This window comes from Phoxinus phoxinus (assembly GCF_949152265.1).
Source record: "Phoxinus phoxinus genome assembly, chromosome: 10".
NCBI lineage: Eukaryota > Metazoa > Chordata > Actinopteri > Cypriniformes > Leuciscidae > Phoxinus > Phoxinus phoxinus.
In genome coordinates, this window is record NC_136885.1 from 18,588,108 (window position 1) to 18,605,680 (window position 17,573).

At 38.3% G+C, this 17,573-nt stretch overlaps 1 protein-coding gene across 2 annotated transcripts; it reads right to left on the reverse strand.

The window, feature by feature from the left end:
- Nucleotides 1–125: 125 nt before the first annotated feature.
- On the reverse strand, nt 126–17,139 carry LOC307005727 (uncharacterized protein). Of its 2 annotated transcripts, XM_079626152.1 has the most exons (8): nt 17,002–17,139; nt 16,478–16,564; nt 7,240–10,291; nt 6,804–7,008; nt 6,560–6,658; nt 5,986–6,199; nt 5,617–5,733; nt 126–957 (listed from the first exon to the last, which is right to left on the reverse strand). In XM_079626152.1, the coding sequence occupies exons 3-8, from the start codon at nt 9,981–9,983 to the stop codon at nt 800–802; spliced, it is 3,537 nt and encodes a 1,178-aa protein (XP_079482278.1). In that variant the 5' UTR covers nt 9,984–10,291; nt 16,478–16,564; nt 17,002–17,139; the 3' UTR covers nt 126–799. The 2 variants fall into 2 exon arrangements, with proteins under 2 accessions (XP_079482278.1, XP_079482277.1); XM_079626151.1 differs by lacking the exons at nt 16,478–16,564; nt 17,002–17,139 and adding an exon at nt 13,335–13,602 and having other exon boundaries at nt 384–957.
- Between the last annotated feature and the right edge of the window lie 434 nt (nt 17,140–17,573).

A 17,573-nucleotide genomic window follows, 5' to 3' on the forward strand; every position in this document is an offset into this window, starting at 1 on the left:
ATCTTGAGTGTGAGTAAATGATGACAGATGACATTTTTTGGGTGAACTATCCCTTTAAGGCTCAGGGCTGATGAAGTTCAAGGCTTAATCAGCCCAATTCATTTCAATTTTAGTTTTTAGTTTTTGTGTAAAAGGACCTTAAAGAGGGAACCTGTGAACTGGAGCTGGATTGAGAGATCTCTGTGAGCAAGGTAGTTAACTTCAGAATCTTTAGGTTTTACAATTAGTTTTCTTAATATTGGTTGTAAAAGATGCAATTTCTTAATAGATTATTCTGCTACACTGTTATCATTAAAAAAATAAAACCTACCAAAATTAAGTAAATAGAGTAGTGCATTGAAATGTTATGACAATGCCATCATATCACTTATGAAAGAAATGTAGTTGCTGCTTTTGTCTTTAATATTAAAAAAGTTTAATTGGGACGGATATGTGCAGTACAGACAACATATATGAATATACATGTAGCATAAAAAACAAAACAAAAATATATATAATGGCTTCTGATAAAGACTGATTGTACAAAACAATATCAATAGTTGCATATTGTGAGTGCGTAAAATAAGTGATATTTAAAAGAATGACCTCCTGGCCTCCAGTGCTTTTATGCCCTTCATTTTGGCAGTATTAATTCATAGCTATCAAAAACAATATATATATATACTTCATATTATTGAAGAACTTCACAGAACCTGTAACAGCAAAAATCCTTAGATGAAAAAAATATACCATTGTTTGAATTATGACTGAATTGTAAAGCGCTTTGAGAAATAAGGTGCAAGAAGGAAAGTAAAAGTGTTCAGCGTGGCTGGTGAGGACGGTGTAGTAAGACCTCCACTGGACCAGAAGGCAGTTTCTTTATGAGGTTCCAAGCCTCAAGCCGCATCATGCCCACCAAACTCTGACCTTGCACCTCCAACAACTCATCCCCAGGAAACAATTCACTGACTGGTCCACCTGCAAACAAGTAATTGACATAATTGACAAGATGGCGCCTGTTTGTTTGGCTTGCTGAACTGGTTCCAGCGAACTGTAATTTTTTTTAATGGATGTGGGGGTGGGATTATAACTATTTTGAATAACTTTCTCTCCTCACGCTGTCGGCTTGTCACTGTAACGGCCTTCCTCAGCTTTGAAGCTCAGGTTCTCCACCTAGACTGGAATGGTCCTGTCTGTCTAGGGGTGATATACCGCCCTCCACATTCTACTAAGGATTTTATACAGCAATTTACTGAACTCATCGGCAATATTGCCACAAACTGTAATCACTTCCTACTGGAGGGTGATTTTAATATTTATGTTTGCTGTCTCTCAAATTCCTCGTCGCAGGAGTTTCCTAATTTAATAGATGCTTTTAATCTATGGTAGTGGATCAAAAACCCTACTCATATTCAGGGCCACACGTTGGATCTTGTACTATCTTACGGCCTCAATGTCACTGATATTGTGTTCTCAGATTTTCTGCTTTTATGCCTTTCATAAGCCTATTTTATTCTCACTGTCTATTCCGGAGCTCTCTCAACTCACTATTGCACCTGTTATATTGTCGCTTTTCTACTCTCCACAGTTTAGCACAAACTTCGATCTGTGCTTTGCTGAACTGTGCTCACACTTGCACTTGGAATCAACCATTATGTGACCTGGATGCGGATCAACATCTTACCCTTTTAAATTCTGCCTGGCTTAAGGTAGCAAATGTGACTGCTCCCCTTAAGCCTCAAATGTGCAAACCAAAATCGTGTTGTGGCAAAACTCTTCACACTCGTCAACAAAGAAAAATGTGTAGAACGGCAGAACGCACATGGAAAAGGGACAGGCTACTTGTTTTAATAAAAAATATTCAAAGACTCTCTAACATCATACCAGAATGCTGCAAAGTCTGCAAAAGCTGCTTATTTCTCAAACTTAATTTAATCCAATCACTCTAACCCAAAGGTTCTGTTTTCTGTCATTCAATCTGTTGTTAACCCTTCTGTTAACACATTGTCTGTTGCCTCCGATGCTCTATGTGAAGGCTTCCTATGATTTTTCTATTAACAAAATCACTAACCTACGACTTAGTGTCTGCCGTAATTTAACTGTCCCCCCAATCTTGACACCTGCTGTTTTTGGGAGGTTTTTGATCCTATCAACCTCCAGACACTGAAGGATGTGATTATCAAGCTCAAACCTTCATTTTGTCCTAATGATATCATTCACCCGAGATTTTTTAAAATGAATCATTGATTCGGTTGGGCCAGGTATGGTATCTCTTATCAACAGTGCCTCCAAACGGGCTCTGTTCCTGCCAATCTTAAAGTGGCTACGGTCACTCCCCTGCTCACGAAGCCTTCACTAGATCCTTCTGACATGGTTTCAGTCATACCTGTCTGACAGAATTTTTTTTAGTTAAGAGGGGTAATTTCTCCAGCCCCATGGCAACTCTGACCTGTGGTCTTCCACAGGGCTCTATTTTGGCTCCTTCTCTATTTTCTCTCTATATGCTACCTCTGGGTAGCCTGGGAAAACCCAGACCACTTCCGGCAAATTTAGATTTGCTCTGCAAGTGGGTCTGGCAAAGAGCCCATTGAAACCCATTTCCAATCCGTCGAAATCGCGGCACCAATCAGAAACGTTGGGGCGGGCTTTACACGATGACGACAGAGCAGCGACGGTGACGCAGATTTTGTACATTACAAAGATGGATGCCGCCGTGGAACATATCACTCGTTCGAATCAGCTATTTTTTTACAAAAACGGCAAAAGTCGTCAGAAGCCATTGCTACATCTTCCTGAAAAACACAAACAGAGAATTGCTGAGAGTCTCAGATGTTTCTCCATCGCTCTGCATACGTTATTACGTCCTTCATCGCTCTGATTGGTTTTAGATCTATCCAATTGCGCCCAGAGCCATTTGAGCGACGTCCGTTGGTGACGCCCCTGTGGAAATGAATTGTCTATGGAGCTTTGCCAGACCCTAACTCAGTTACAACTGAGAGTGGTCTGGGTTTTCCCAGGCTAACCTCTGGGTGCTATTCTAAGTCATGTATTAAGTCATGTGTATTAAAATTAAAAATTAAAAAAAAAATTTTAAGCAGACGGCACCCAAATTAAGCGATAAATTCTCCTCTGCTATGCTTAGAGGAGCTTAAAGCATGGCTAGCCCAAAATTTCCTTTTTCTAAATGAAGACAAGACTGAGGTCATTGTTTTCGGCCAAAATGAAAACTCTCAGGGCCAGATGTACTAACGCTTTTGCGCTCACTTCAGGCGTGTTTGTTTTTCGCAAAGTGCGCATAAAACCGTGGCGGGGTATGTACGAACGGGACGCACCGAGATGAAAGAGCAGACTGCCTGTCGCGGGAACTGAAAATGTCAAAATGCGCTTTTCGTGTCATGCATATGCATTCATGGGATGGTCAAGGGGAAAGTGGGAGTGTCACATAAAGAGATGGGTGGGGAAGTATAAACTGCGCCTAATTATGTATTCCACGTTATGTACAGAAAAAGTCAGTGAAAGCACGCCTCTATTTTGCACTGAAAATTCTCCGCCTCTTTTAAAAGCAGGTGTAATTTAGGAAGCGGGTTTCCTGTCATATGCTTCTTGGTGAAATGTCAGCAGTAATCCGAGCAAGACGAAGACATAGGCTAAGGAGACGAGCTGAAAAGATTTTTTGCCACAAGAATCACACTTTTTCATTTGAGTGAAAACTAAATCATTAAGCGTTACAGATTAAGCAACTACGCAATATTACAGTTACTGGAAGAAATCAAAGATGACATCGAATCTCCGACTCAGCGTTCACATTCCATTCCAGCAGTTGTTAAACTCGCTACATTACAATTATTGGCATCAGGATCATTTCAAACAGTCATAGCATGATGGAAAGAGAGGAGGAGGCCCATTCAATTTACGGTATAGTGGGTGGGGACAGACGCTGATTACCTGATGAAATGCAGATTTGGTACATAACACGCACACTAGGGGTTTCACATAGAACGCTTTCTGTGTCTTACCCATGGCGCTATTAACACTGCGTTCGCAAATATACGTACATCTGGCCCTCAGTGTATAAGCCCTGATTTAGAGAGTTTATCGGCTTGTGCGGAACTTAGGTGTTCTTGTTGACCAGCCACATTTAATCCGAAATCAGTTCCAGTTTCTACCAACTTCGTCTATTGGCTAAAACTCGTCTATTTCTCTGGAAATGGCTGTTCATGCATTTATAACGTCTCGGCTAGATTAATGCAATTCCTTATATTACGGTATATCAAGTTCTCAAATTGATAAGTGTTGCAAATATGACCACATCTCCCCATTTATAAATCTTTTTTGTTTTTAAATCACTACATAACCTAGCTCCTGCCTATCTCTCTGAACTTGTTCATCTTTACACTCCGTCCAGAAGCCTAAATCCTATGACTTAGAGTCAAGCGTAGAGGGGAGCGTGCATTTTGCGGTGGCAGCGCCATGACTTTTGAACACCCTGCCTCTAGATTAGAACGGCCCCTACCCTGTCCGCCTTCAAGTCTCTGTTAAAAACCTACCTGTTCTCTTTAGAATATTGATCTCTATTCTTAGGTTGGTTTTACTATTTTATATTTGAGTCTGATACTGTTTTGCCACTTCTGTTTTTGTTTCCTTTTATTTGTGTGTTATGTTATGCATTGTAATGCAGGTATTATTTTTTTATCTTGTTGTTCTGTAAAGCACTTTGGTCAGCCTAGTGGCTGTTGTAAATGTGTTATATAAATAAAGTGAACTTGAACTTGCTCGTTGTTTTGAAAGAGCTTGGAATGAGACTAAGCACAAGCTCAAAATTGCCCTCTTGTGCAGAAGTGCAGTTTGCCCTTACATTTGTAATTGGTAGAATCAGATTAACTTTTTTCTTTTCCCAGACTTTCTCACATAATCCGCATTAGCGAACAGTTGTGTTGAATATATATATATATTACATATTCGAACAGTAATTGTTTCTCATGTGGACATCTGTAAAAATTTATTTGCATGGTACCTCAGTGACAAAACTCATGCATTCAGATGGCGATTTATTCCTGGTGGTGGAATAATAAGAATTAATTCATATTTCATTTAATAATAGGAAAATAATATCCTATCTAGCCTATTATTTGAATATTTAAATATCTCTTGTTTAAGATAGACGGTTTAGATAGTCTTGTATTTTATCTCAATATGATGGATGTCATTTTAAAAATGTGGAAATTAGTGTATAATTGCTGCCATAACGGCCCATTTTCAAATGTTTATGTGCTTTTCGAGCAGTGATGAAATATCTTTTGTAAATGCTTTCCATTTCAGTAATAAAAGTGTAGGCTACATCTTTAAAATGCATCCAAATTACAGAGAAGCACAGCCGTACGGTGCTCGGCAGTGGTCAAAAAGGATTTAAATAGTGAATTTTGAAGAACTCTCTTCTTGTAAACCCAGAGATGTGGATTCGGACGAGGATTTTATGTGGGTGGTGGGAGAAAAACAATGGCATTTTGGATTCAGACGACAATAAAATCACAGACAAGCCACTGTAAATGTAGAAAATCTCTAACGGCCCCATGAGAAACAATTACTGTCTGAATAGGATTTTTATGATTGCTTTAAATTAAGAAAAAGTGGTCTTACCACGAAATATTTTTTGTACAGTGAGGGGTTTGTCTCCAGAGCTGGAGCCCACCCCTCCTTCCAGACTAAAGCCAAGATCAGAGCTGGACTTTTCCAGAGTCACATGGACTCTCCTGCCTGTAGGGGGCATACACACACAGTATGGGATTGCACAAGAGACTCTGCTTTCTTTTGTCACACATTTTTATCTCACCTGTATACAAGGTAAGGCAACTTAATTAGTATTATCAAACAACTTAATAAAGTACTTTTCCAAAACTAAGTTTTCCAAAATGTTGATTTTACACTCATAGTGACAACCACATACATATGTAAAATAAAATGATTTCCTTCAGATCACAATCTCTTTGCCATCTGTCCATCACCCACCTGAGATTCCTTGTCTTTCAGTGGCCTCTCTTCTGCTGTTACCACTCTGAAGAACAACCACTGCCATTCCCTGCCCCCTCGCTTTTCTCAGTGTACGCAGAGCCTCAAAGTGGGCAGAGTTCTGCAGGGCAGTGCCATTGATTGACAACACCCGGGCACCCTGGTAGATAGAGCCTTCATGTGCTGCTACTCCTCCTGGGATTACTCGGTGGACCTAAGAGATGAGATGGGGGTGAAACACCCCATTCCAATTTAAGTCAAATTGCAATAACTACCAAAAACTTAACTGTAAGTTTTATTATAATGTATTGAAGCATAAAATGAAATTTGGTGTACTTAAAAGTTATATAAACATTAGGATTTAATCCTAAAGACAGGGACATTTACCAATTGTTAAACAAAGAGTTGGTATTTTGATAAAATACGGAGTTGTAGGAATTTCTTCTGACATTTTTTAGATGCACAATAGATTTTTTTTTTTATTAGCTGCTTTTTGTGTGGTCTTTTGTTTGACCATCAGTAATTGGTTTCTATTAGTTAAAAATGTTCACATCTCAGTTTTGGTGATACTCACTGTGACTGGTTTATTCTGATCCACTCCACCTGCCAAGGTAAATCCTAAGCCACTCCCCACTTCCTTGTGTAACACAACCACTTGCACGTCTTCATATTTCTGTCATACGTCAGAAATACAAGTTGTGATAGAAAAAGGAAATGGTCTTTTTTTTCTAAAGACTTACAATTTAAATGTCATGACAGTTTGTCTATTTCATTGTCAAATTATATACTTCAGGACAAAGTTATGGGACTTGTTTTACCTGCAGGGTGTCATCTCCCAAGCCCCTGACATCGTCCAGTAAGCGATCCAGTTCATCAGTGCTCAACAGAGTCACAGAAGAGAAGGCTGAGATGTCTGAGCTCAAGGACGCAGAGCGTGTAGATGGCAAATCTTCACCATTCTCTGACAAACTGCTATCTGATAGTTTGTAGTCCACCCCACCATAATTACATAGGTCAACATAACTGTAAGAGGTAAATACATAGAAAGTGAATAGGCGTTATGTGAATTGGAGATATAAAACATATTTTAAAGGAAAGGAGGTACAGTACAGCATAGGGTAGCAGAAATGCAAGGTAAGGTGTAGCCATAAACAGGGCAACCTGCTGGTTTGTGCATGTGAAATAAGCTGACACATTTTTTTTTAAATAATCCTGAATCAGTTGTATCACTTTTTTATTTTTAATATCAATTACCTTAGAGAAAAACTTCTGCGTTCTGATCGGCTCATGTTGCTTGTGATGGTCACAGATGATTCTCCTGAGTCAGAGTCTTCTTCAGTTTCCTCCTCCTCATCATCTTCTTCATCAGAGCTCCACCTAGCCTGGCTAGTAGTCAATATGGTACAATCCTTCCTTGTTGTTTCATAGTTGTTATTGTTAGAATTGTTGAGTGAGGAATAGATTGTTTGGACAGGAGTAAAGCTCTGAGAAAGATTGGGCAGCGCTTTGGGATGGTTACCATTGACTGTTACGGCTCCAGACTTAATCTGCTTTTGAATGCTAACTGTGAGAAGTCTATCAGGAGAGTTAGTCTGTGTGTTTTCGTCACCAACTATTTTTATATTAATTGTCTGTTGCTTTGATAAACTTTTGACATTCAACTGTTGAGAGATTGATGGGATTCCAGATTTTTCTTCCATTGTCCCTATGTTTCTGAGCCCTGAGTTTGCAGTGATGGCAGAATCTGGTTCATCTTTGTGTGTTTTATTTACTGTTGTCCATTCATCTTCATCTCTGCTGTTGCTAACTTGTTCAGTTCTTGATTCAGTCATTTGTTTGAATGCTGGAGCAAGCTCAACACTCTTTTTGTATGTTTCTTGATGTTCTAATGTTGGTCTTACTTTGACTATGTAATTTGTAAGAGGAGTTTTACTTGTATCTAGAGTGTCGTCAGTCTCATCATTGGAATCACTTTTGTTAAATAAATTTTTTCTTAGGCTTTCTGTGTTCCCCACAACCTTTCCAAAATGTAGATTTTTATCTGAATCACTCTTCTTTACTAGAGCCACAGGTTTGGGATGCTCTTGTACAGATAAGGTCCTCCTGGTAAGAAAAGTCTTGCTTTGTTGAGCCAAAGATTCAAACATGGTGATTGTATTCTTCACTGAATCAAAGGATGGCACATGCAATTTTTCCAGCACACCTTCTCCTCTCCTTCCTTCAGTTTCATCTTTCTCTTCCTCTTTATGGATTTCATTGTGTGCTGCACCTCTTGAGGCTAGTGGGTACTTAGGTTGGGTGATACCATCTTGCAAACCATCAAGATACTTGTTTTCATTTATGTCCAGTCTTTGTGTGCTCTCTTTATCGGATTGTTTGACTTTCCCAATTTCCCCATTGATTCCTTCAGAATTGGTTAACAAAAGGTTGACACCCTGGCTGGAAACGCTTGAACTACTATCCGAAGATGCAGACTGGTTCCTGCGAGCATTGTATTGAGCAGTGGCTGACAGCCTACTCTTGATCCTTTCTGACTGACTACAGTACTTTGGAGACGCTGTTAACCACTTTCTGCTTGTCTCTTCATTGTCTTCAGGCAGAAGTGATTGAACTTTTTTAACAGAGGTCATTTCTGTACTCGTTGTAGGCTTTGATGACATTGAAAAACTTAATCCAGAGGAATTGTCCCTTTGGTCAATTTTATTCTCTTTGTTGGTAGAGGGTTCTTGCTTCTGACAAAGGGATGTTTTTGAAAATCCTCTTGGCAATATTCTAGCGTTGTCTACATTGTAAGAAGGTTTCCCCTGTTGGCTGTCAGAAAAATCTGAAGTTCCAAACACAGAGTCAGTAGTGTATTTTCTGTGACTTGGAGTAGAGTCCACAGTGTCCATAGATTTAGGAAATGACTCATCAGAAGTTAGAGTATTGTTGCGTTTTAATCCAATTGAATTTTTTGAGTGTGCATCAGATTTGGCATCTGCCCCAAACAGTTTCTCAATTCTTTCCATTATTGTTTGGTTTCCAGTTACTTCCTCAGTATTGGAAGGTCCTTCCTCTCTGGCCCAGGATCCCATTCTGTTGTCTGTCGGATCAAGACTTGATTCACCTTGTTGCTGTGCCCAGAGACTGCTACCTTCTCCAATACTACCTTGGCTTAGTATTGGCTTCAATCTGACTGGAAGTGACTGGCCACTGCTTGCCTGTTCCAGAGCAAAATTTACACGGTTCATTCTCACAGATGTAGATCCAGAGATTGGGTAAACCTTTCTGTCAGTGTTCTGATTCGCTCCACTGTAAGCGTGAATCCTCCATGAAACACTGCTGGGTTGATTCTCTTGTGTGTATGAAGTTATCTTGTTGTTTGCCCCTGTTCTCTCAAAACTACCAGATCGCGTTATAAAATTATAAAATTCTCTGGTCCTACTAGTCATCCCAGTTCTGTTCCCATGTCCTGCTCTACTTGTTCCTCTCCAGTCTAAGCTTTTGCTTTTATTTGACTGGTATCTCCTCAAATCATTTCCTCTGCCACTGTCACTTGCTGTCTGACTCTCTTCTTCTTCTTGAGTATTTGACTGCTTAGCACTCACATCACCCTTCTCAGAATTGATGAAAAGAGCTGAGTCCTTATGTGTGCCATTACCTACATTTTTACCTGTCTTTTTGTCATTATTGTCAGTGTGGGTACAACTTGCAGAAGAAGTACAGACTTTGTTGAGGTCCTTACCAGGATCACTTTTCTGGCTTGAGTCTTCAACTTTTCCACCCTCAAAGATGTTACTTATCATCCTGAGGTCCTTAGTATTCGGCTCACACTTTCGCTGAAGTGTTTTAGCAGAGCGGATTTTGAATCTAGCAGCTGCAGAGCCAATAGGCTGTACAAATGACTGACTATGACTTCGTGTTGATGTTCCATTAGATGATGCTGCACCTTCAGTTATGCCACCAGTTGTGTCTGATTCAGGAAATTGACATACAAAAGTTCCAGTATGCAAACTCATGCTTTTAAATGTCTCTGAATGTCACACAGTATATTCATTACAGTATGAATGGAAGGCTGGTTGCTAACCTATTTTCAGCAACTTGATAATTTTTTTTTATTCCTTTTCTTCTCGGAACGACAGCATTTGTGAAGTAATCAAGAAGGGCTGTATTTTCCTACCATCGTTATAAAAGCTGGAAAAATCTGTTTGTAATCCAGGGTGGCGGAGGAGACTTGCTAAATTTAGCTTCTGACAGATGTTTCACTCTCTCTGGATCCAAAAAGAGCTAGTAATGGGTCTCAGTACTCTCTGTTCCTTATCTTGTTCTGTCATGTAAAGGCAAAAAACACATGTGAAGGTTAGCTTTAAACAAATTAAGTTTAATAAATGAATTGCACTTCATTAGATAAAAATTCTAAATAATTCGGTTTGCTACATTAACTAAAAGTCAGGAACTGTAAAAGGCAGTTTAAATTTCTTTCTGAATGGATCACAACCCTGTATGGTCTTAAAGGTCCCGTTCTTCGTGATTCCATTTTTTAAACTTTAGCGTGTAATGTTGCTGTTAGAGCATAAATAATACCTGTAAAATGATAAAGCTCAAAGTTCAATGCCAAGCGAGATATTTGATTTAACAGAAGTCCCCTTCAAAGCCTACAGTGAACGGCCGGTTTGGACTACATCCCTCTACATCCTCCTTTAATGACGTCACTAGAACAGTTTTTTGACTAATCTCCGCTGACAGGAATACACAAAAAAAAGGGTGCGTGGTCTTGTTGCGCTCCTACAGAGAAGAGGAAGAGTTGCGTTTGTAGAGTGTGTTTGTCGCCATGTCATCGAGACGCTGTTATTTTCATCCCGGAGTCAAATCACCTTACAATAACACTGAGCGCATGCATCTTAAGAGGCGTGACCTTTCCGGGCAACGTGCGCTAAGCTGCTGTCGAATCACAACACAGGGTTCCTTGTGCCTTGTGCTAGCGGTTCGCTGGCACAATCAGAACTCGTTACGTATTTCTGAAGGAGGGACTTCATAGAACAAGGATGCCTGTTTTTAGGAAAGTGAAAACAGCGGTATACGTACATTTTGTGAAAAATACAGCTTTTTTTACACGCGAAACATGAATACATGTTATATTGCACACTGTAAACACAATCAAAGCTTCAAAAACACACGAAAAACGGGACCTTTAGCATACAACCTGGCCAGGCCCTTTAACCACTAAGAGACACCCCCTCCCACTCAACAAAGTGTACATGCTTAAAGTGCATTTGCAAGTCACCTGCCCACGTTCATTCTAGTACCTCAGTATTTCACCATACTGAAACTCTGTATTTATTACAATGAGAGTCCATAAATCTCTTCCGGGCATACAGCATCTATACCCTCATATGTAAACATCTTGAAACTCTGGACAAGCACCTTACTTGTGTTCCTCACTCTGTAAAATCAAACATTTCTAAAGGTTTAAAAATCAGTAACCAGTGTGTATGTGTGCATTTTGTTGTATGTTTACTCATACAACATTCTTTATGTTACTTGTCACACTCTTCAGCTCTTTTACAAAACCTGATACTCAGTCAGATAACAGGTCAAACACACCAGACTACAATCCTGTCCAACACAACATATACAGTTACGGCGCACACATAGTTAAAGCTATCATTCTTTTTCAAGACGCATTACAATGAATGTGTGTGAAAAAACGGATGTGCAGTATTTCAGATACAGGCGTATTTGAAATACAAAATAATTATTAAAATACTAATTTAAATTAATTAAAGTTTAGTATTTTTGTATTTTCAAAATACATAAAATAGTTTGTGCCATTCAACCTCTTTATTAGGCTGCTGATTTCCTGTATCAACTACAGGCCCCTAAACCCCAACTTTCATGCTTGTGAGCTGCAGTTGTATGACTCATGCTAGTATTGGGTGAGCAAATTTTATGCATTAATAAGGAATAAGATATTGTAGGGATGTCATGGTCAATTCTACTTGTTAGTTTGCAGTGGTATTGAGAATAGTGAAATTTTACTGGTGTTTAAAATGTTGGCATTGCAACAACCTTATTTATATCATGATCTAAATTGTTACTGTGAAAACTAGTCATATTGTGAAGTACGATTTTGGTCATATCACCCTTCCCTACTCCTTGCTAGAGTAGTTTTACACATGATTTATTTAGTAGGCTAGTGTTCACCACAGGTAATAGGCTACAGGGTAACCTAGTCAGAAATGCATTTATAAATGGTGCACAGACAATATAAACCCAGTCTTTTTGAAAAGTTGATGGTAGAGGTAGGTAAAATTAAATCAAAAGTTTAAGCAGTTGCACACACCAAAATGTTCTTTGCTTTCAGAATAGGTCCAGAATGATTTCAGCCTAACAGTGATCTCTGAATGGCCAATTTCACATGCAGTTTGTGAATTTTCTAAATACAAAATACTGTAGGGCCTATTTAGATTTAGCCTAAATAAATTCCAATGAAGTGGGGTTTTTTTTAAATACATTTCAACTAAGGTATTTTGTATTTTTATTTTAAATACATTTTTCATGTCAATCTCCATGAATAAACAATATGGAATATAGTAAAAAAAAAAAAAAAAATACTGTATCTCTAATCTGTGAATTATGTCAATTAGCCTCGCAGGAACTCTGCACCCTGTTTCTCTTACACACCCACAGCCACGTTCATTCAAAGTAGCAAATTGAAATTCATTTAGACACTTCAGTAACATCTGATAATAGTCACATGCAATCAAGCAAACACTGATATTGAAATGTGTATGCAAATCAGTTTAAGCAAAATTTAAGACAACACTGAATCAACAGCTGAAACTTAAATCAAGGTTTTGTAATGCTCAATTCCAGATTTGTTTGCCCCACCTTATTCTGTTGTAAAGATGCCTTTGTTATCTTAAACTGAACATATATAGGTCAAGAGTGCTGTAGTTATGTTTAAAATAAAAGACATGAGCAAACAGCAAGCAGAGATAGAGTTGGAGGAGGAGGAAGCGTGACGTACACCTTACAGGAGCGCAAATACAGACCTGATAAAAAATAAACCTGAACTGATTGAAAACAAATAAAGGAAACATTGACAGAGTAAACTTAGGTTGTTATAAAGTTGCTCATATAACTACAAATGGCCATGTACTAGTGTTTCACAGATATATATGCAAAATAAGGTTACCAGATATGAATGCAACATTACAGACTTTCAAAGGAAAACAGGTCAGTGTCATTTTACAGAAACACCTGTTCTCCCGTGGCACACGCTTGAACAACAATGGACATACAATTTACCTGTCACGTAATCTAACCACACATGTTGAGTTTTAACTCTTCAAACAGAAGTAACTTACCTTAGAGGACTTCTGTCCCTTAGAAGTTTGAGAGAACAGGTCCTCCCCATCTTCCCCTTTGCCTTTAAGCTCTCTCTCACTCCTTGCAGTCTGTCATTTTTCTATGATCCATTTCTACTGTAATAAGAACTTGCCTGACTGGTTTGACATGCTTACCCTTTTCCACCCCCTTTGATTGTTGTGCTTTCCTCTCTCATTTCCCTACCTCTCTCCTCCCCCGTCTCTTTCTGTCTGCCTCTCTCTCTTTCTCCTTCCATCTATTTGTGTCTTAGTTTCTTTGTCTCTCGTACACATATACTGTACAAACCTGTCAACATGTACACCCTTCATGTCTAATGAGAACATTCCTGGTTCATGGTTTATTGGTGACTCAGTGCTAATGCTTTTGACAATCATCTGGTCATGGAGTCATTGCATTCTGAACATGTTCAGGTATTGGATGAATGAAGGACTGACTTTTGTCGGAAACAGACAAGAGAACAAGATTAAAATTTCAGTCTGACTAAAAGTGTTTTGTTTTAAATGCAAATGCTGAAATTCAACCAAAACCACACCTGTATGGTTTTGTGAAGTTGAAATAACAGGCCCATAATACGATTGTAGCGCAGCCTCGTCTGTAACGTATATATGCACATTCATTGGACAACAGTTGACCTGTTGTGTATTTGCTCCAAAAGACAAAAGTAACATACAATGTGTATTTAATCATTCAAATATTCAATTATGCATTGTCATGCATACTGATTCAGTGACCATAATGATCAGGCCATCAATACAAAACTAAATTATCAGTCCAACACCACAAAACTACACTTATTTCAACACCCAGAACACAAAAACTTAAACGATAGTAAATAGAAAATCAATTCAATAATCATCTTCCTTTTATATTATCAGGGCTTCACCCCCTCGATAAACTCCCCAGTTGTGTTTAATATATTCTTCAAATGAGGTTTCTGCACCAAGTTTGACAATTAACAGCATGATGCATCCGGCATATATTATTGATGGTTTTGACATCCCTGCATGAGAACTGAACTGAGCTGTACAATGACATCACTGTTTTCTCCAGTGCGGCGGTATAGATAAATGAACTAAATTAATAACTTTTTTCTACAACAGAAATGGATCAACACTGAACTTGGACAATGACACCATTTTCTTCTAGATCTGCTGTACAGCTGAAACAAACTATGTTGCATCATTTTCCTGTTATCACTCACTGTAAACCTACTTTGAAACAATCTGTATTGTAAAAAGCGCTATATAAATAAAGGTGACGACTTGACTTGATGTTACAACTTACTTAACACTTTGAAACTTATGCATCTTCAAATAATACGCCTTTCGATCTTGACATTAAAGGGGTCATAGACTGGATTATTTTATTATTTTATAATGTTTCCTGGGGTGCCCTTATAATGTTAGTATGATTTTAACATAAAAATGGTCATAATTTGGCATTTTTCCAAGCCTGATTTTAGCCTCTGATTTGAACGCTCTGTTTTAAGGGGCGTGTCTGTGTGAGACTTCAGTGTAAACGCCCACTGCTGTGATTGGCTGACATGTTTGCAATGCATATGAAATAGCTAGTATTACATGTGGAACTCTCTCTAAAACTTTTACTACGTTTTTACCATTACAGCTATTGAGATTAAGGAATCGTGAAAAGTATTTGACCATAATGATCTTCATCACATGAAAGGTTGCAGTGATGAGCTGTTGATCGCGTGTGAAAATATCGTATCGCAACAAATGCTTTCACCAAATAACAATGCATCACAATGAACAAAATCACAATGATTTTGAGAGATAATCTGTCTGAATTTAAATAATTACATCAGAAATCACTGATCACAGATCAGGCATTAGAATAAACATGACTAGCCTACTTACATGTTTGTGGCGCGTTGCTGGCAGATCCATATCGCAAAAGTCTGTTTGCAAAGCCTGCGCTGAAATTTACCAAATAATCTGCAATGAAATAGGCCTACACCGAATACAAACAAATGCACTGCTGAGACATTCACATTGTTGGGAAAAAAACCACACTATCCTAGCATTAGGATAGTTTGGAAGGTAATGGTATTGATCCTGTGTCGATCTTTTCTTGTTCTCATGTCGCTATTTACTAACGCTCCAGTGGGCGGGGCCAAAGACGCGATGATGTCTGCAAAGGCGGTCTATAGCTGCCCTGTGACGTCACAAGTCTCCACTTTTTAGATCCTGTCATTTGCTGGCCTTGGTTTCAATTAAAGCAGTTTTTGGAATATCAAGAAAGTTTCGACTTTTGAAACTTACAGGGTATTTTTTTATAGTATAACGAACTCTTAACTGTCAAAGGATCAAGGAACATTTGAATTCTCAGTCTATGACCTCCTTCAAGGGTTTCATTATGCTAATGCAAAAATCAATATGTTTATCTAAGCAGCATTTATTCTATCATCTCCATCTTCCATCTACCCTCCATCTTTGTTCATTAATTTCCTCTGCACATACTTGCTCACAGTTCTTTATGGTAAAAACTGTATTAAATGAGCGATCTGTTATAACGTGGTTGTGGAATATGGCCTATGTTAATACCAGATCATTGGAGAATTAGAAATCAAGAACTTGCAGCATATGACTGTGTGATGAGAGATTATAAACATTTATAGAGATGGTTGCCATATGTTGGCAAACATGGATGACCTAAAACCTGTCAATCAGTTAAAACAGCAAGGAATGACAACAAAGACAGTCTTTTTATGAGGTCAATTTAAAATGTCCTCATAAAAAGGTCAATTAAAAAAGTTTTTTTTGGTTGTTGCATTGACTAATGCTTCAACTGAAACCAGAAGTACCAGCTGGATAATTGACTGCATATTTTTACTCAGAAATTCCAAGGACATCTTTGCAAACAGCTACTGCATGAGCATTTTTTAAATCTGTTAGTCATCATCAAGCATCATTTATACGTGTATACATGTATACATGAATTCAAGATACAAGGGCCTGTAGATGGAGGCCACAATATAAAACAAAACTGATCACACACAAACTTAAAAGATTTAAGGTGCAACCCACATTAACTGAACTAAATTATACATTATTCTAACCGTACAATTCAAAAAAGGTAACAAAACATTTTGACAATTGATTACCTGGCTGTATTTCTGTGGCACACTTGTGGGCTGAGTTGCTCAACTTCCTGCAGCTGCAAGAGCAAATGAAGTTTGCAGAAAAAGGAGCTGTACTCAGAGGCCGAGAAAGAGAGAGAGAGAGAGCAGATGGGCGGGAGTTATGCTTTAAATGTATGTGAAACTTAACAGCCAGATATTTTACATACTCTAAAACATGTGAATGAAAAGATACTCAGACAAAATCACTTTTTTTCATGGTGCTGTTTTATATGTATACATTTTTATATTTTATATAGCTATATATCTTGCATATGTACATGTACATCATCTAAATACAATGTATTACTTGCTTTTGATTACATGTATAAATGTGATATAAATTTGCTATATTTAAGTAACTAAATCAAAGAAAAACATTCTATAACTGGTAAACATGAACTTTTAATATATTCTTCAAACATATAATCCAAAGCAAATCAAATAGCACAAATCCTAAGCATTCAAAGCATTTTGTAAAAAAAGAAAAGAAAAAGATTGTGGTTTACCTTAACAGCAGTTGTGCATGTGCAGTAAAACCATCATCACTCAACGGTCCGTCTTGCATCACTGACACATGCACACTGTTGACAGCAGTGTGTTAACAGCAGAGGAAGCTGGTTAAGTTTGTGGTTTTATTCAGAGAGACAAAAATGTTACTGCAACTCTTCCGATCAGTTTTTGATTGCAAGTGAACGCAAGCAAACTGACATGACAGACGGGATGGAATGATAAAGTAAACGAAATAAGCCACATTGTTGAGCTGCTTGTGGACACGCAGTATAATTAGATGTTCAACGTCTTCTGTCGTCTGATGTCCTGTTTAGCCAAAACAGCTTCTTTCTTGTCGAGAAATTGGTCACAAGAATTTAACTTCTTAGCTGCTGAATAGCATTGCATCCTTCCTACGGCTAAGCTAATGCATGATCTGATACCAATATGTATATCTGCACTGATTTTCATACAAATCTGACAAATGCAGAATGCATATGGCTAGTGTGGTTTATTTTTTTTTACAGGACAGAGTGAGTCACTTGCCTGCCACCCTTTTTTTCTTCTCATTTTTCTACCACAGTCTGTA